At 31.2% G+C, this 20,255-nt stretch overlaps 2 protein-coding genes across 3 annotated transcripts; both read left to right on the top strand.

Moving 5' to 3' along the window:
* Nucleotides 1-971: 971 nt before the first annotated feature.
* On the top strand, nucleotides 972-4,463 carry LOC145046965 (putative carboxylesterase SOBER1-like). The gene is made up of 6 exons (XM_078995223.1): nucleotides 972-1,290; nucleotides 2,186-2,238; nucleotides 3,070-3,193; nucleotides 3,301-3,425; nucleotides 3,912-4,019; nucleotides 4,148-4,463. The coding sequence occupies exons 1-6, from the start codon at nucleotides 1,026-1,028 to the stop codon at nucleotides 4,244-4,246; spliced, it is 774 nt and encodes a 257-aa protein (XP_078851349.1). The 5' UTR covers nucleotides 972-1,025; the 3' UTR covers nucleotides 4,247-4,463.
* A 7,988-nt stretch (nucleotides 4,464-12,451) lies between these two features.
* LOC145046972 (putative carboxylesterase SOBER1-like) lies at nucleotides 12,452-14,771 on the top strand. Of its 2 annotated transcripts, none has more exons than XM_078995234.1 (6): nucleotides 12,452-12,730; nucleotides 13,092-13,144; nucleotides 13,432-13,555; nucleotides 13,702-13,829; nucleotides 14,014-14,110; nucleotides 14,540-14,771. In XM_078995234.1, exons 1-6 carry the CDS (start codon nucleotides 12,577-12,579, stop codon nucleotides 14,548-14,550), a joined length of 567 nt encoding a protein of 188 aa, XP_078851360.1. In that variant the 5' UTR covers nucleotides 12,452-12,576; the 3' UTR covers nucleotides 14,551-14,771. The 2 variants fall into 2 exon arrangements, with proteins under 2 accessions (XP_078851360.1, XP_078851356.1); XM_078995230.1 differs by having other exon boundaries at nucleotides 14,014-14,121.
* The last annotated feature ends 5,484 nt before the right edge of the window (nucleotides 14,772-20,255 follow it).

Raw genomic sequence — 20,255 nt, 5'->3', positions numbered from 1 at the left:
AAATGACTTCACATTGTGAAAGGTGAAGATGAAGGCTCTTTTGGTTCAACAAGGATGTGCAACGGCAATGGAGAGAGAATCGAAACCGCCAAAGGACAAGGCAACTGAAAGGAAGGTGAATATTCTGGTAAGAGCGCATAATGCAATTCTTTTGAGTTTGATAGATAAAGTGCTTAGAGGGTTCGTGGATCAAACGAGTGCACTTGGGCTTTGGAGAAGTTGTCTCTATGAAATGTCTATATGACACGAAAAAAAAATCGATTTTGTTTAATACTATTGTGCTTGTAAACCTACCAATGTTTTAAAAACCGGTTGGACCGGGAACCGGTGGAGAGCACGGTTCAACTATCACCAGTTTTACATTGATTTATGAACCAAATTGAACCGGCCAGTTTTTTGAAAAAACCGGTTGAACCGGTCAAAATAAACCGGTTAAATCAAATAAAAACACATGAAAAAAAACAATTTACATAATAAACTTTGGTGATTTTTTTTCATATCTATTTAGTTTTCTCTAAATAAAAACATATGATAAATGTTATAAAGTTTTTTTGATGTGTTTGTATTTATTTAAAACTATATTTCATTACGGTATTATACTTTATTTTCTTTTTCACATATATGGACTGGTGAAAAATACTAAAACTTATGGTTACATGTTTTTTTAATGTATTTAGATTTATCTACAACTTATTTTTATGTGTATTTTTTATGTTCGAATTTGTGAACATCAAATTCATATTTTATATATGTATGTATGTGTAGGAAAAATAGAAAAAAACATTACAACTACAGAACCCGATTAACTTGATGGTCGAATCGATTGAACAGAAAACCGATCATGATACCATACCGGTTCAATTAAAAAACACATTTTTAAAACATTGATCCCTACTATAAAATTCCGCTTGCACCCTCGTCATGATTATTACGACATACCCAATTTTTTTGAGTTCCATACCCGGAAAATAAAATATATTATTGTCAAGAGGGCTACCAACCCCAAGGAAGACCCGACAAGAAAAATGAAGCCTTCTTCCGCATTAAAACCAGTTGCACTCCTCGCATTCACTTTCTCCATCACCATTTTCACAATACTCCTCTCTTCTCCTTCTCAAGCAACCATCGATTCGAAATCAATGGCGTCTCGAAGCTTCATCTTATGGCTGCACGGTCTAGGTGACTCCGGTCCAGCCAATGAACCCATCAAAGCACTCTTCACCTCGCCTCAGTTCGCCAACACTCGTTGGTCTTTCCCTTCTGCTCCATCTCAACCTGTTACCTGTAACTGTAAGTCCCCGTTACTAATAACTAACTCATTCCGAATTTTAACTATGATTTGTTGATTCTCGGTTATGGATCACATGCGAGATTAACGCATATTTGTAGAATTTAGGGTTTCAATTTTTGTTTCCCTGATGAAAAAGTTCCGATTGTTGATGTTCATGTGACATATTAGTAAAATACTAACTTACCAACTTCATCTGTTACCTGTAAATTGTAATTGTTAAAAACACACGCACATACACTCAAATTTAGCTGTAATTACTATTCCTGATGGTGCCTAATGAGCTTCCGATGACTCCATTGAGGATACTCTAACAGTAACAAAAGCTTTGCTTGTAGAATCGGAATATCGAAGTGAAGAAGATACAAAAAAGAATATACAATACCATTCTAATAGAGGTATAATGAGCTATAGATCATCATAGTATGATCAATAGATTATCTCATATATCCAAGATGACTGTAACATTTTATCGGGTTTCATAGTTATTGATATATTTTTCTTGGGGATTCTTCTAGTTCTATTCTTAGCCCCCAAAGAGTTATAGATGTCTAGTTTTTTAGGATTCAAAATTGAAAATTGTTTATTGGGACTTTGATGTAAAACAGTTGTAATAGATTTAGACATAGGTTCTGTTTTTTATTATCTTATGGACTTAGCTATAAGTGAGTGTTTCTCTGACTTAATGCAGAAAGAATGATTTAATAAAGACAGTGGAGGAAACGAGGCTTTTCCCAGTAAATTAATTGTTATCATTTCTTTTTCTTTCTGTTTCACCACAAATGCTGTCATTCTGTTATATATCTTAAATATCATTTACATTTATAGAGCACATCATATACTATAGACATAACTTTTTATACTAATATGATGATATCTTAACTCTAAACTTTTCAGATGGTTCAGTGATGCCTTCATGGTTTGACATTCACGAGATACCTATAACATCTGTAAGTTAACTTTAAGCTGTTTCTAGATAACTAATGTTGATATTCTATAATACTTTATATTATAAATCTGCATATGATGGAATATGGTTAGTTACATTACATTATTAAAAATTGGATGTATATATATATATATATATATATATATATATATATATATATATATATATATATATATATATATATATATATATGTATATGGTAAACTTTAAACAAAAGAAGTAGAATTAAGGGTAAATTACACGAATGATCCCTATGGTTTAGGGTAACTTGCGCGTTTGGTCCCTAACTTATTTTTCTAACTCGGAAGGTTCCTACTGTTTGTTTTTGTTACACGCTTGGTCCCTGTCTTACATAAAAAATCTATTTTTCCCTTGATTTTTTAATTTATTTAAATAAACACACCCTCAATCTCATCCTCTCTCCTTACCTTACCTACTATATCATTTTTCTCTATTTAAATAATTGTCTTTTTACGTAAGATAGGGACCAAACGCGTAACTAAAACAAACAATAGGGACCAAATGTGTAGCAATAACAAACAGTAGGGACCTTCCGAGTTAAAAAAATAAGTTAGGGACCAAACGTGTAAATTACCCCAAACCATAGGGACCATTCGTGTAATTTACTCTAGAATTAAAAACACCTATTGGGCTTCTTTTCATAAGCAGGGAGTCGATATTAAATTTGCATGTAGTTGAAGGCAATTGTGATTATTTTTGTCAAATATCTAAATCACCCTTCAATAACGTGGACCAAAGCGATACCATTAAGATTCATATGCAGAAGGATGAAGATGGGCAAATAAGTCATTTTAACATATGAAATGTACAGAGTTCCCCTACGGATGAAAGTTCATTGCTTAAAGCAGTTCGGAATGTGCATACGGTGATTGACAAGGAGATAGCTACTGGAGTTGACCCTAAGAATGTGTTCATCTGTGGATTCAGTCAAGGAGGTCTCTCTCTCTCTCTCTCTCTCTCTCTCTCTCTCTCTCTTAAAAAAAAAAAAAAAAAAAAAAAAAAAAGTGGGGAATAATACAAAGATGGTTATAAAATGTTGCAGGGGCGTTGACCTTGGCTAGTGTTCTGTTATATCCAAAAACTCTTGGAGGGGGTGCGGTTTTTAGCGGATGGGTTCCTTTTAATTCAACTACTTTAATTGAACAGATCACACCAGAGGCCAAAAGGGTATTATTATATTATATATATATATATATATATATATATATATATATATATATATATATATTTTTAAAAAATCAAAAAACAAACTGGTGATGTAATATTGCATTTATGAGTTAGTTATACACAAACATAAGCAGGACAAAACAGTTTGTACTGTGTTTGACATGAACTGTAAATATTTGTCCCGCCCAAAAAAATGGGACAGGGACTTATGCCAATGGAACAAAAAACAACACCTAATTGGTGTGAATGGGACAAAAGTTCACCTAAAAAGATGTTTTTGGTGGGACCTTGGGACTGAGACAGAGACTGGTATCAATGAGACAAAAGTTGCAATTTTTTAATATCAACCAAAAAAAGGTGGGACATGTTTTCTCAGCTATGGAAGGAAAAGACATGAATGCCCTTTTGATTATTGGTAGGAGGAAAATTTTACTTAGTTTGTGGTTATAAGTTATAATGAGGGATTTGATTTGGTTTAATGTGTAGACACCAATATTGTGGTCGCATGGTATAGCTGATGGAACAGTGTTGTTTGAAGCTGGACAAGCGGGCCCACCATTCCTTCAACGGGTTGGCATAAATTGTGAATTTAAGGTACTATGCTTAATAAAAATTAACTTGAAAAAATTACCAGATTAATTAAAATTATTAAATGGCTTAATGAGAAAAAAGTTGAATTTACACAAGTAGCTCATAGTTGTTATAACGAAATGAAACGACAGGCGTATCCGGGTCTTGCCCATTCAATAAACAATCAGGAGCTCCAATACCTGGAATCGTGGATCAAATCTCGTTTACAAACAACTTCCTCCTCCAACTAGAAAACAAACAAACAAACAAACTAAGCTTAAGATTTGTTATATTTCTCTACATGGAAGACTGCTTCTTCTGAATGGTGATGTGGGTTCTTCTTCAAATATTATTTGGAAGTCCAATATGTTTTCATCTTTGAATTAATACATTCTCTATGAATATGTTATGTGATTGATTGAAAATGTGTTCTTTAATCATCTTCAAATATTATCAGTGTTTCTTTTACTTACTACCACAAAAAGAAGAATGACCTAACCTAACACAACTTTACTTTAATGTGCTATCGTTATTTCATATATACTTATAAAACTCATGTATTCATACCATATTATTATTACCAACATCATCGCTTTTGGCACTATCGTTATTCATAGCGGCCTTTGTTTTATACCAGGATACTTTTTCTTTCACTTTCACACGAATGGGGAATTAAGTGTTAGATTCTTTGATGTAGTTGAATAAAATCATATGTAGAAGTTTTATATGTAATCGTGAGAATAAACATGCTTAAGATGCCATATACGGTTATACATCTTTATCCTTCTCTTATTGTATAAATGGCAACCACATGAAGTCGACAAGACAACATATGTTTGTACGAGTACGAGTGGCGAATCTATGATTTAATTTGTAAAATGAGTGTCTAACTTAACTGAAATTACAAAATAAACTCGAAAAAGTTTGGTTAAAATTTTACCATCTGTGTCAAGTTATAATACCAAATATCAAACATCATTCAATAAATATTAATCAATGCCTCACAATCGTTCACTAGTTTTTATATTTTTGAAAACCATTTACTAGTGTAGTATATCTTTCTCAATATATAAAACAGTACAGTTTTTCAAATGTTCATCACTCCTATTATTGTGCAAATTGCTCTTTACCATCTTCATTGTTTGCACGCTCCATTGTAGACATTGATATGTGTAAAATCAATACAAATTATATTGATTTCAGTAGCATATATACCATTGGATATATAACATGTTTGCTTGTTTCGAGTCTTTTAATCATTATTTCGATCGATATGTATCATAGCCTAAAATGGTGTGTTTAACCAAACATTATCATATAACATCTAAATTTATGTCCATGGAGACACGTTCTTGTCAAGTAGATTGTGCATTTGCTGATTTTTGGTATGCTCTTTAAGTAATCAAGAGATAAATTTTAGTGTTTCGAATTTCTCGAGTTACCTTCAAGATTTACAATTAAAACATTCTTCAAGCTACATAAATTCTTGAAACTGATTTTGGCATTCTAATACTTATTGTGATATCATCATATTTGACTGAAAATTTAATGTTGCATGTATACTCTAAAATGCTTGACACTTGTAGGTTCGTATATACCTACACCAATGGGAGAATGACTTAGGAGGGTAATAACGTTTTCTGTTTGTCCATTTTAGGTCCCTAACGTATTTTTTGTGCGTATTACACTATTAAGGTTATTATAACCGTTTACAAATAGTCCTTTTAGCAGGAAGAAACCGGGAAAAGAGATTATTTCTAAACGGTTATAACAACCTTAGTGGTTGTAACAGCCCGAAATTTCAGGTATTTCTTTAAATTATTTTTGGGGCACATTTAGGAGGGGACTCGGCGAGTTGGTGCATGACTCGTCGAGTAGGGCCATGGTCTTGGTCGCAGATACACGACTGGACTCGACGAGTCCAATAGGGACTCGGCGAGTCGACGCTGTTCAGCTGAACCCTAGCCGTTTCGATTCTGAATCGTATATAATGATCTTATGGCCGTCATGTCGCGTCTTTTGGCCGATTGAAGATACCTTGGGAGTTTGTGGGCATCTGGAGCAAGAGTGAGGGCTAGAGGAAGCTTGAAGAGATTTTTAGACAAAGAGAGGCAAGGTGGTGATCAAAGGAAGTCCAAGGAGTCGAGTACTGGAGGTTGGGGACACAGGGAACACGTTTCCAGGTAATCTTCGGATCATAATCTATAGTTTTTACGTTGTATGCGAATTTAGGGTTTAGGAAACCCATTTAAGGAATTGTTAGATTATAGTGTTGTTACAAGTGTTTAAAAACCCCTGTAATAGTATATGTGAAAGTCCAGGAAGCCCCACATCTATATACTTCGAAATCATGCGAAATACAGGAGGCAGCGGGTTGACTGCATGGCTAGGACTCGCCGAGTTGTTCTTCAGACTCGGCGAGTAGCTTGAAGATTCACTAGGACTCGCCGAGTTGCTCTTCAGACTCGGCGAGTAGCTTGAAGATCTACTAGAACTCGTCGAGTCGTTCTTTAGACTCGGCGAGTGGAGTCGGGGTGTCTATACTCGCCGAGTTGCCCTTTGCACTCGACGAGTCCGGTCAAGATTGACCGTTGACCTGTATGTAACTTAGTAGGGTCAGTTGTCTTGTTTGAAAAGATCATTAATAAAGGTATGTGGTATTATAGGGAACCTGCGGATTAGCGGATCGAGTGCGAGTAGCTCGAAGGGTTTATAGCTTGCATACTACGAGGTGAGTCTTCTCACTATACTTCACCCGGAAGGGTTTGACTGTGAGACCGGAAGGTCGTATGTGTTATATTTATGCTATGTCTAGAGAGGTAGATGCTTTATGTGTGATGTATGCTTATATGTGATGTATGCTTATACGGGCCGGAAGGCGAGACTTTATGTGATAGAAAGAACGGTATGATGTATGACTTATGTGTTATGTGCGTTATGTTACATGTGTTATGTTTTATTCTATTATGGGCCGGAAGGCAAAATACTATGGGCCGGAAGGCAATTTAATACGGGCCGGAAGGCGATATGTTATGGGCCGGAAGGCGATTATGTTACGGGCCGGAAGGCAATGTTATGTGGACCGAAAGGTCCGGGCCGGAAGGCGTGTGTGGGTAAGTCGTATACTGGGGAACTCACTAAGCATTTATGCTTACTAGTTGTTTTTATGTTTTTCAGGTACTAGTGATGACCGTGGGAAGGCGCCGGCGTGACACGTACACACTGCCATTGTTGAGGATCTTGGAGATTTATTATTTATACTTTTGCAATAAACTTGGAATAAACTCTTTTGTCGAATAATGATGTTTTGTTTTAAATGAAAATTTTATTTGAAAATTTGAGCTGTTTCAGTGGTGTAATACACACAAAAAATACGTTAGAGACCTAATATAGACAAACGGGAAACGTTATTACCTTCCTAAGTCATTATCCCCGTATGAAACTATAAACCTTTATAGTAAATTTTTACTTTTTAAATAAGAAACTTGTATGTCTTAGGGTTGGTAGTTTGAATGTTTTTAACCTTGGCCTTCTTTATAAATAGAAGTGGCAGTTTCTTAATGACAAGGGAGCTCTTTGGGTTTAAATTGTCAAATTTTGTCATGGGGAAGGTGGTGGTTTTCGGACGATTCGAGAATAGGGGGGGGGGGGTGGCAAAAGATTGTAAGATCCATTAATCACCTCCATGAGAATGGTTGTATTCCTTCTAATTTCATGTATAGAGTGGTGGGGGATGGAACTCAAACGAGGTTCTAGAAGGATGTTTGGTGCTTGGATATTCGTCTTAGGGAGCGGTTCGGGAGGCTCTTTGCTTTGACCTTTAATCAAGATGCTCGAGTAAGTGAATAATGGGATTCAGGGGGATGTAATTTTCTTTGTCGTCGGGGGATTAGAGGAGGGACTGAAGAAAGTGTGAAGCATTTGTTGCTGTAGTTTTCGGTTGCTGATCAGGTATGGAGTCGTGTTGGACATTGGCTTCATTTGGACCTTCCTGTGTTTTCATCTATCCGTGATGTGGTGGATTGAGTGGATTCTAGACCGACGGTTCATATGGAACGCCCAATTGTTGAGTCAGTGTTCATGGTGGTCATATGAGTGCTTTGGACGTTTCGTAATTCTTTACTTTTTAGTAACAATAAACCTTGAAAATATAGGCTCTTTGATTTTGTTGTGAATCTTTCTTTTTGTTGGTTTTCCTTTCAGAATTCTAAGGCTCGGGTTAACTAGATGACATGGTTACAAAATCCAATCCGGCCTTAATTTGTTCTTCTCTCTAGCTTCTTGCTAGAGGTTTTGTTTTGCTAAAGGTTAAATGGATGATGTGGTTATAAAATCCAATCCAATCCAAACCTTTCTACTTTTTATTCTTTTTAATTTCAACAACTTTATATGAAATACACATATACAAATAAATACTAAAAATCTGAAAAATATATATTCAAAATAATAAATACTAAAAATCTTAGGAGGGTAATAACGTTTCCTGTTTGTCCATTTTAAGTCCCTATGTATTTTTTGTGCGTATTACACTATTAAGGTTATTCTAACCTTTTACAAATAGTCATTTTAACAAGAACAAACCGGTAAAAATGATTATTTCTAAACGGTTATACCAACTTTAAGGGCGCGTTTGGTATAGAGAAATGAAGTTGCTACAGAGAATGAAAATGCAGAGAAAGATAATTAAGTCAGAGAAAGAGAATTGACTCATTTGTTTGGTAGATCTGAGAATCCACTAGAGAAATGTTTTTGAGAATCATTTCTCTTGTTTGGTTGTATTAATCAATGAAATATAAATGAATTTTTTTACCTTGTTTATTCATTTTGAAACAACATTTTTTATAAAAATGCATTATGATGTATATCTTAATTAATCAAAATATGCATCTTTTATGTTTTTAATTTTTTTTATTATAATATTAATTGTTACTAAATAATTTATTTTCTAATCAATTAATATTATTTTTTATACATATTCTGTTAGAAAACATATTTCTAATATAAAAGAATAACTTACAAATAGATTTTTTAAAAAAATATGCAAATCATACTATTCAAAAACTATGTCCATTGTAAGATATATGCAAAAACTATAATTCAATATTCCTAACAACTAAAATACATAACTATGTCTAATACAGAATGTGCAAATAGTCGACTTCAATATTCGTAAAAACTAGAAAAAAAACATTAATTAAAATAACATAATCATGATATTGAGTCATCCCCAATCATTTCCATGTAACAAATCTTTTCTTTTTCTGTTATCTTAAAAAATACCCGAGCACGAAATTGATCTTTGCTAAACATGTCAATCGCCTTAATTCGCTGTTTGTCATTGATATTTGGCATGTGTTGTATATCTTCGATAACTTTATCTATCATATCACATGCTTCCTTATTTTCTTGCCTTCCAATATTAAATATTGTTTGATTAAGTTTTTCACCAACCTCCTTGCAAGTCTCTTTCATTTCTTTTGCTGCTTCCTTATAAGAGCTTTCCGTGTCATCCGTTGGAGGTCTTTTGTGTTTACTATTGACACGAGCAATTTGTTGCGTCTCTTCAACAATCTCTTTCAACCCTTCCACATCAACAGGTGAGTTTATTTGTGTCTCTTCAGTCACATCTTCACCAAGATCATTCGCTCTATGACCAATAGCTCTATCCTTCCCAAATAGTAGCTCTATCCTTCCCAAATATTTTACATAAGTTATCAAATTGAGGAAATGGTTTATCGCGAAAACATGCAGCACCTTTATGACTCTACAGGAATGGTACAAAATTATTTGGTTACTATTCATTCACAATATATTTTAATGGTGCTAAAAATACTACAAACATCATCATTGTAGTACCTTTATGTATTCATCCCAAACTTCAGCATCGACAGTAACACAACATTTATCCGTATCCCAGCCGAATCCACTCATGTTTGTTCCATATACCATGTCGTGCACAATGTTGAAATGGTTTTTCCATGTCTTCATCCTCGATTTAATATGAGGCTCTACATTCAAACCCAAGTTAGGAAGACTTACATCTAGTAATTGTTGCACTACCTTCAAATACTCGGGTTTGAATCTATTGTCGGCACCATCATACTTTCCGGATACATGTAACTCCAACAATGCCTCAATTAACTTTGCATCCTCTTCAGTAGTCCATGTGTGCTTGTTTTTCCCTGCCATTTCTACAAAAAAATTTACATAATAGATGCTTGAAATATCATACAAGAATCATAACAACTCCTGTTTGTGGCTGTATAACTCAACCAAAACTTAACCAATTAAGTCGTTTTTCGATTCTAAAACATAGACAAGATAGAGAAGTACATTTTGAAAAAGAATTGCATCATTCCGAGCTTTTATAAAGCTTTTATGATGGTTCAAAGTTGGACAAAATATTTATGAAAAGTCATGAAATATTATGCAGTAATCATAACAGCTCCTGTTGATGGCTATATAACTCAACCAAAAATTAACCAATTAAGCAATTTTTCAATTCTAAAACATAGACAAGACAGATAAATATAGTTTAAAATATTGCATCATTCCGAGCTTTTATAAAGCTTTTAGATGGTTCAAAGTTGGACAAAATATATAAGAAGTGCTGGAATATTATGCAACAATCATAATAGCTCCTGTTTTTAGTTGTATAACTCAACCAAAACTTAACCAATTAAGTCATTTTTCGATTCTAAAACATAGACAAGATAGAGAAGTACAGTTTGAAAAAAAAATCGCATCATTCTGAGCTTTTATAAAGCTTTTATGATGGTTCAAAGTTGGAAAATTTTGATAAGTGCTGAAATATTATGCAACAATCATAACAACTCCTGTTTGTGGTTGTATAACTCAACAAAAACTTAACCAATTAAGTCGTTTTTCGATTCTAAAACATAGACAAGACAGAGAAGTACAGTTTGAAAAAAAATCGCATCATTCCGAGCTTTTATAAAGCTTTTATGATTGTTCAAATTGAAGAAAAAAACCTGAAATTAAAAAAAAATGTTTTTGTTCTTTCAACTCAAGCATAAACAATGAACAAATAGCAATTGATCATCATTGAACTCTTATCTACATGATTCAACCACCAAGATAGATTTCAACATAGGAAGATTCAAACATGCAAAAATAAGCAATTCATAGCAAGATTAACATATTCTTGAATTGAAAATCAAAAACAAAATTCATAGCAAATTAGCACATAATCGACCAACAAAGAGGATTAGAAAGAAACATGAAGTCATACCTTCAACTGGAAGATGATCGATGATGCCAAAATCAACCAATGTTGCTACAAAGAAAACTGAAGTCGTGAATTCCAAGTTTCGAACAACACAGAGGAGTAAGGCATATGTAGGGCAAACGATAATTTCTTGTGATCGTGGGCCGATTCCATGATATCCGGTACCGATTGTTTGAAAAAATTCGCAAATTGAATGTGACTTGGATCGAATGGGGGGGGGGGGGGGACTATGAATTCTCCGCTTTTTTTTCTTTGACATTCTCGACCCACGTCTAACTTCTTTTTCTCCCTTTTTCTCTTTTAAAAATAAAGAATTATTTTGATGGAAAATGAATTGGTTTATTTCTCAATTCCTTGTTTTTTTTAATAACCAAACAAGGGAAAAGTAATTAATTCATTTTCTCTGCTTTTATTTCCCTGTACCAAACACCCCTAATGGTGTAATACATACAAAAAATATGTTAGGAACCTAATATGGACAAATGAGAAACGTTATTACCCTCATAAATTATTATCCCCTACACCAACCCACCTCAAAGCTCACGTGAGATGTCAATTATAGAATAATAGGAATATTAAGAATTGAAACCTTGAAACTATTGTGTAGAATTTGGCACCTCAAAAGTGTTTGGGAGTGCTTTTTAATCTTAAAAGTAGAAAATTACAAATATATCCTATTAACTACCCTAATAATGATCCTTTTTGGTTATTTTGCCCCTAAGTCAAACATTTTTTAAAATCAAACTTATTGACATTTTCGTTTTTTCCACTATAAAAACTAATCCAAATAATTTTTAAAAACTTATTTTCCAAAAAGTTATAAGTCAATAAAGATTTTTCCCTAAAACAATTTTGAGATTAAAAAACACTCCGAACCAAGTCCTTTGTGGTTTTTTTGAAACTCTCATGTTTTGCCTATAAAAAAACCGTTTGAAAAGTCATTTCAAACAACCAAAACATTTTTAGACTAACATTCTCAAACACTTACTAAAGAGTACGTATTAAAATTAAAATATAATGCTAATGCCAATAATGCTAGTCCATTTATTTATTTATTTTTATTTTTTTAACAAAAAACGAAAATTTTAAACAAACCTCGTTGATCATTTTTGCAATTTTGTAGGAGCATTATGTTATTGAATTATGCTATTGAAGAAGTCGGTATCAAGAATCAAAGGCGTTAGTTTGGAGGGTCGAAAACTGATCGAAGAAAACTGCAAAAGTCCATATTTTTATAGTCAAGTCAACTCCCATTATAAGTTAAAACCAGTTGTCCATCATCGTTTGCACAATTAATAGTCTTGTTTAATATTTCTCCTTCTCAATCAATCAATGGCGTCTCGAAGTTTCATCTTATGGCTACATGGTCTAGGTGACTCTGGTCCAGCCAATGAACCCATCATCAAGACCTTCTTCACTTCGCCTCACTTCGCTAACACTCGTTGGTCTTTCCCTTCTGCTCCACCTCAACCTGTTACCTGTAACCGTATGTCCCAATGAACCCATCATCCTTTGATTTGTTGCTTTTCGTTTATTGATCATATGTGCATCTTATCCATATTTGTCTGATTTAGGCTTTCGATCGTTTTTCTTGCTCTCATTGTAAATCCCAAATTATAATTTCTTGTTTCTGATAGTTCCTGATCATATTATCTGTTTATCATCTTTCAATTTGGTAGTGATTTCTTATGAGAGGTAGAATTTGTGTTTAAAAAAGTGGATAAGCCAATTAGCTAAATCATAGGCATGAACGTGTGAAGTTGTATCAAAATGATTTATTAAATTATTTTTATACTAAATTGCTAATATGTATTTGTCATGTGATATCTTACATCCAATCTTTGCAGGTGGTTTTGTGATGCCTTCATGGTTTGACATTCAGGAGATGCCAATAACAGCTGTAAGTTAATTTCGTTATAATCTAGGGAAAGCTGTTTTTTAGGTAACTAATGTTGATACTTATATTTTATAGTTGGATATGATGATGATAATTAAAATATATAAGCGAAATTTTTGTATATAAGTGTAAACAAAATAAATGGAAATGAAAATTGATTTTGGGCTGGCTTCTTTTCATAAGGAAATTAACTATGAAATGTTTGACCAAATCGTTAGCATCGGTTTATTAATTTGCTGAAATGCTATGATGATGGACAAATAGGTAATTTTAGCCTATGAAATGTACAGAATTCCCTTAGGGATGAAAGTTCCTTGCTTAAAGCAGTTCAAAATGTGCATTCAGTGATTGACAAGGAGATAGCTACTGGAGTTGACCCTAAGAATGTGTTTATTTGCGGATTGAGTCAAGGAGGTCTCTTTCTCTCTCTCTCTCTCTCTCTCTCTCTCTCTCTCTCACACACACACACACACACACATGCACATAAAAGTGTGTGGTTTCTGTGTGTGTAAATCCTTATAAATAAAATGATACAAACATGTTAATTACGAACGTTGCAGGTGCGTTGACCTTGGGTAGTGTTGTTTTATATCCAAAAACTCTTGGTGGGGGTGTAGTCTTGAGCGGATGGGTTCCTTTCAGTTCAAATACTTGTTTAATACAACAGATCACACCGGAGGCAAAAAGGGTATGCATATAATAATATATGTTTGATATTTTTTCATTAATATGAGTTAACACACATACGTAAAAGAATGCATCTTCGCTTCAGCTTAGGACAAATTAAAGAAACTGTGACTTGCTTCTTAGATTTCCATATAATAACTAATTAGTAACAAACTTAGTTATTAGTTCTTTGGTTTTATGTGTAGACTCCGATATTGTGGTCTCATGGTATGGCTGACATGACAGTGTTGTTTGAAGCTGGACAAGCGGGCCCACCATTCCTTCAACGAGCTGGCATAAACTGTGAGTTTAAGGTACTATATATATATATATATATATATATATATATATATATATATATATATATATATATATATATATATATATATATATATATATATATATATATATATATATATATATATATGCTCACTCTGAGAATAACAATAATAATAATAATAACAATAATGATCATAATAATAATAATAATATAATGTGCATCTGAAAATTGCACTACTTCCTTTTTGGGAAGTCGATCATGAGGATGACAAGATTTCCCTTTTTGGAACATACACAGTTAAAAGTTAAAACATCTATTTGCTCATGATGAGGGTGTAGATGTTCTTGATTTTGTTTCTGCAAGATTCTTTTTCTTGATAATATTGTTGAAGGGCATTTTATAGGTATTATATAAATAGTCTTAAATTTTTATGCATAACCATTAAACAACAGGTATATCCTGATCTTGGCCATTCAATAAGTGATGAGGAGCTTCAACACATGGAGTCATGGATCATATCCCGTCTACAAAGTGAAAGTTCTGCCTGAAGATTTGACTATCATTGACTTTTCACTTGTATACATCCCTATATAGATGCTTAAAATTATATAACCACATTATATTTGTAATTTTTTTTTTAAAAAAACTTAACAATATGTATACGTATAAGTTTAGGTTGCATCATGTATGCTTGTTGATAAATGTTATACCTTTTACAAAAAAGGGATACATTATTGTTTTTGCATATTAAAATTTGATGTATACATCATACTCAATCGTTGTATTAATTAAAAGCATCTTCATTGAAGTTTTTCATTACTTGTTACTATTTCATAACCACTCAATACCAGCTTGATAACATTTCCGTTTACTCCCCATTACTTATATTATATATTTAATCTTTATGATGTTTTACTGATTAATCAAATATAGTAAATATACAAAATAATATTTTTATAGAAAAATATATTTAGAAAGTATTTTTTTTAAGTCATCAAAACGACAAACATGTCATATACTTATTAAACACAATGATGAATGTATTATTGCTTTTGTTTTTTATTTTTATAACTATATATTTGAGAAAAATAGCAGAAATATTAAATAATTTATATTTAAAATATTTAAATATAAGTAGTTTAAATATCAATTTTTAAAATTATTTAAATATAAATAATTTAAAAATGATTCAAATGATGTTTTGTTAAAAATGATTTATATATAAATAATTTAAATGTCGTTTTTTTATTTTTATAATGACAGGTACATCCTAATTTTTTTCAAACATAAATAACTTAAATATTTTTTCAATAAAACCTTGAAAATCTTTCTTTATAACTTAAGTCAAATGTCAATGTTGAATAAATCTTTTGAATAATCATAATATCAATAATTTCAAAACATCATTCAAATATGAAAACAGAAGTCTTATAGTCATAAGAGTTATAGAAAATCTTATAGTCATAAGAGTTATAGAAAATCTTGTTAAGTGTGATACAGTTAAGTCTTATAGTTATAAGAGTTATAGAAAATCTTATAGTCATAAGAGTTATAGAAAATCTTGTTAAATGTGATACAGTTAAGCTGGTTTTTTTAATTTCTGAGAAATATTAATAAACATGGAAGTGAAAACACTTAGTAAGCACACATTAACTACACAATCTACTACATGTAACGAGACACATCATACATACTTATAAAGCTAGCATTTTTTCTTGAATCTCACGCATTTGAAACACTCTTTTTTAATTTCCTTTCACCACATTCATTTGAAACTCTCATGACTTTTCAATTTTTTACAATAATATTATAAATAAGTTAAATAATGTTCTATAAACAAGAAAAAGTGTTTTATTACAATGTTTTCATCCCACATCGATGGTACGAGTAAACAAGAGAATGTTTCCTCTTCTATAAATAGGAAATGTTGTGAAATGTTTCAAAGGGACCAAACTATGAGAACTTCCTCATGCCTACCTTTGTAGGATTTTAAAGGTATTATTTGGTGAGATTGTCTATACTCGCAAGTGTCCAGTTAACTTTTAGAATTCCAAAAATGGTTTTGAACCGTATTTTTTCAGGTTTAAACCGTGTTGCAATTAGAAAAAGAATTATGTAGTTGGGTATATTGAGTTGAACCGGATTTGGATCAATTTGTACCGATAAATGAATCATTTTCCTTTCACAACAAATATTTGAAACTCTCATGATTTTTCAAATTATTTCTAAAAATATTATAAATAAGTTACATAATTTTATATAAATATAAAAAAGCATTTACCTAAACCTAAAATTATAACTGTTTGAAAAATCACTTTGATTTAAAAGCACGAAATATATACAAACCGGGTTTAACTAGAAAAAAAATGTAGTTTGGTATATTTAGTTGAATCAGTCCGAGTTTGATCTATTTGGACTATAAAAGAAGCATTTTCCTTTCACTACATACATTTGAAACTCCCATGATTTTTCAAATTATTGCCAATAATATTTTAAAAAAGTTACATAATGTTATATAAATATTAAAAAAAAAAACATCTACCTAAACATAAAATTATAATTGTTTGAAAATTCGATTTGATCAAAAGCATGAAATATATACGCAAATTATATTTTATAAATGAATTCTTTTTATAATGAACATTTGAATCTTGAAAATACGTATAAACAAACTTTTTATATTAAATACCTAACTGAATTTATGATTTTAGAATTAAACAAAAAGTTATTCAATTAAAACTTACTTTTTTGGATAGCAACTTACGAGATTACAGAAAAATTGAACTATTGAACATAAAGAAAGGGTAAACAAGAGAAATGGTGTTTTACTAAATAAGTTGAAAAATGTTTTATAAACAAGAAAGTGTGTTTTATTACAATGTCTTCATCCCACATCGATGGTGCTATTAAACAAGAGAGCGTTTCCTCTTCTATAAATAGGAAAGATTGTGAAATGTTTCAAAGAGACCAAACCATGAGAACTTCCTTATGCCTACCTTTTTAGGGTGTTGAGGGTATTCTTTGGTGAGATTGTCTTTATTGACAATTGTCCATTTAAGTTTTAGAATCCCGAAAATGGTTTTGAAGAAGATTTTTTTTAGGTTCAAACAGAGTTTCGGTTGAAAAATCGTTATGTAGTTTGGTATATTGAGTTGAATTGGTCTGAGTTTGATCAATTTGGACCAATAAAGGAAGCATTTTCCTTTCAGCACATACATTTGAAACTCATATGATTTTACAAATTGTTTCTAATAATATTATAAATATATTACCTAAACATAAAATTATAATCGTTTGAAAAATAAATTTGATTCAAAAACAAAAAATATATACAAACCGGGTTTATTAGAAAAAACGTTTTGTAATTTAGTATATTAAGCTGAATCGGTCCGAATTTGATTAATTTGGACCGATAAATGAAACATTTTCCTTTCATCACATACATTTGAAACTCTCATGATTATTCAAATTGTTTATAATAATATTATAAGTTACATGATGTTATATAAATATAAAAAAATCTACCTAAATAAATTATAATTATTTGAAAAATCACTTTGATTCAAAACCACGAAATATATACTCGATTATATTTTATAAATGAATTCATTTTATAATGACATTTTGAATCATGAAAATACATATAAACAAACTTTCTATATTAAGTACCTAACTGAATTTATGATTTTAGGATTTAACAAAAAGTTATTCAATAAAAACTTAATTTTTTATAGCAACTTACGAGATAATTGAAAATTAGAACTATTGAACAATAAATTTTCTGGATAAAGTTTTATTTTTATTATTTAATATTTTATTTAACAAAATGAAACTATTACCAAATAAAGAAATGAGTTTAATTAAAATATCTTCATCCCACATTGATCGTGAGAGTAAACAAGAGAATGTATTCTCCTCTATAAATAAGAAAGGTTGGGAAATATTTGAAAAGGACTAAGCCATGAGATCTTCCTTGCATCTAACTTTGTAGGATGTTGAATGTATTCTTTGGTGAGATTGTCTTTGTCAACAAGTAACCAATTAAATTTCCGAAATTCGAAAATGATTTTGGACCGTATTTTTTAAATTTGGATCGAGTTTAATAAGGATCCGAGTGTCTTCTGGTTGAGTTAGGAAAACTCACTTCCATTGAAGGCCGAGTTTAAGTAACATGCTGAGTATTTGGTTGTGTTAGCCAAGTTTTACAACTCTGTATGTAATACAATTTAAAGTTTAAACCTTATAAAAGACGTCATGTTCCATATAATTATGGTAATATTTATAATACAAAACATTTTTTTTACTATTTAAGATAAAAAGTTTTCTCTATTATCATATGTTGTACAGAATGATAAAATTTAAGATACATAAAAAGATGTCTCTATTATCGTATTTTCTACATCATTATAATATTTAATATAAACGTATTAATTTAATATGAAATTATTATTTAATAGATAGCAATAACGATTTATTTATTTTTAAAAATTAATTTTTTCTATTTTAATCATATAACTTTGTATATGTAAAACTACTTCAAGTTTCAACCTTATCTCTTATAATATAGTTCAACATAATAACAATGCAAAAATTCATTTTTTATATTTTTTATGAAATTATTATTTAACTGTTAATAACAATGATTTAGTTATTTTTAATATAAAATATTTTTTTATATCCCATGCAACGCGCGGACATTCACCTAGTAATTTTATATACATGTGAATGCTATAGCCACAAGTATAGTCTTACATCAAACTAGAAATACTATAGATTAATCATGTATAGTCTTGCTAGGAATGTTATAGATCCAAATATAGTCTTACATAAAAGTGTTATAGGCCCAACTATAATCTTTTATGGAAATTATATGGACCAACCATTGTCTTACATCTAACATACTAAGCATACACATAATTACATACAAATGAAAGCACATGAAATCATGTATAGAAAGTGAAACTTACTTGATCCGAAGAGAAACTGAAATCTCTACTGGAATGTTGACTATGAAGTAGCAACGCTCTCTACACATAGTTCTAATAATCACTACTGGTTTCACATAAACCTTACTTAATAATACTTATAGAGTATTTATTTTAGTTCTTTACCGATACAATAGTCTGTTCATGAATTGATTTACCCCTTTTATTCCCATTCTTTTAGTAAGATTTTTAGATATTATTATAATATACTCTTACATTTTTCATGGATATAAAGTATACACTCTAATGATGGGGTTGACTAAAAAGACACCCTATTATAGACACCCTATTTGATTTTTAAGATTGTTTTATTGGTTGAATTTGCATTGTTTTTCGGAAAAGTAATTATAAACAATTTATTATAGGTTGAGTTTTCATAAAAGTGTTAATAGGGTGTTTAATTTGTAACCCACAAGTGGTTTTCCTTGACAACTCATCATGCTTTTAAGTGAGAGATTTACCCATTAGGTTATGAATGTATTAATATCTAGAAAGATTCCCTAATCATAGGTTTGACCGCACGAAATTATGTGTACAAGGTACCTACCTTTGCACATTTACATACATATGTGATTACATGGGTTTTGATAGCTATATGCGACGATCTTTCATAAAGACATTTATTAATTATTAAGGCATTAAACAGGTTCAAAAGACCTCCTAAGACTCAAATGCATTCATGGCATAATCCAAAAGAAAAAAAGGGACAACTCCAATTCTGATGCTCATCCCTATGGTCGACTATGGGGTTAAACTCATAGTTTACATCTTTGATCCCTTATATTATCCATAATGACATCATTGGTCTCTCAAATAAGATTATTTACATTTAATGTTTCCAAATCTCTTTTTTAGTCCCTCCAAGACTATTTTGATTTTTTAATGTAATGTCATTATTTTTTTATTATTATAATTATTATTACTCTATTAAATCTTTTGTAATTAATTAAATATAAACAAAACGTTACATAGCTATTTTGATTTTTAGTCCCTTCATGATGAACGCTGCAACAGGTAAAATCAATGTAAATTTCAATAGAAGATATACCATTGGATATTTGTTTCGACCACTATTCTCGCCAATATGTGTCCTAAACCATAAAAAATGTGTGTCCATCTAGATGTTATCATATACTATCTAAATTTATTTTCATGGTCAATGGTTCTTGTCAAATAGACTCTC

The sequence above is a fragment of the Lactuca saligna genome, chromosome 1 (genome assembly GCF_052625555.1).
Source record: "Lactuca saligna cultivar CGN05327 chromosome 1, ASM5262555v1, whole genome shotgun sequence".
NCBI classification, from domain to species: domain Eukaryota; kingdom Viridiplantae; phylum Streptophyta; class Magnoliopsida; order Asterales; family Asteraceae; genus Lactuca; species Lactuca saligna.
This window is presented reverse-complemented; position numbering and strand designations above follow the sequence as displayed.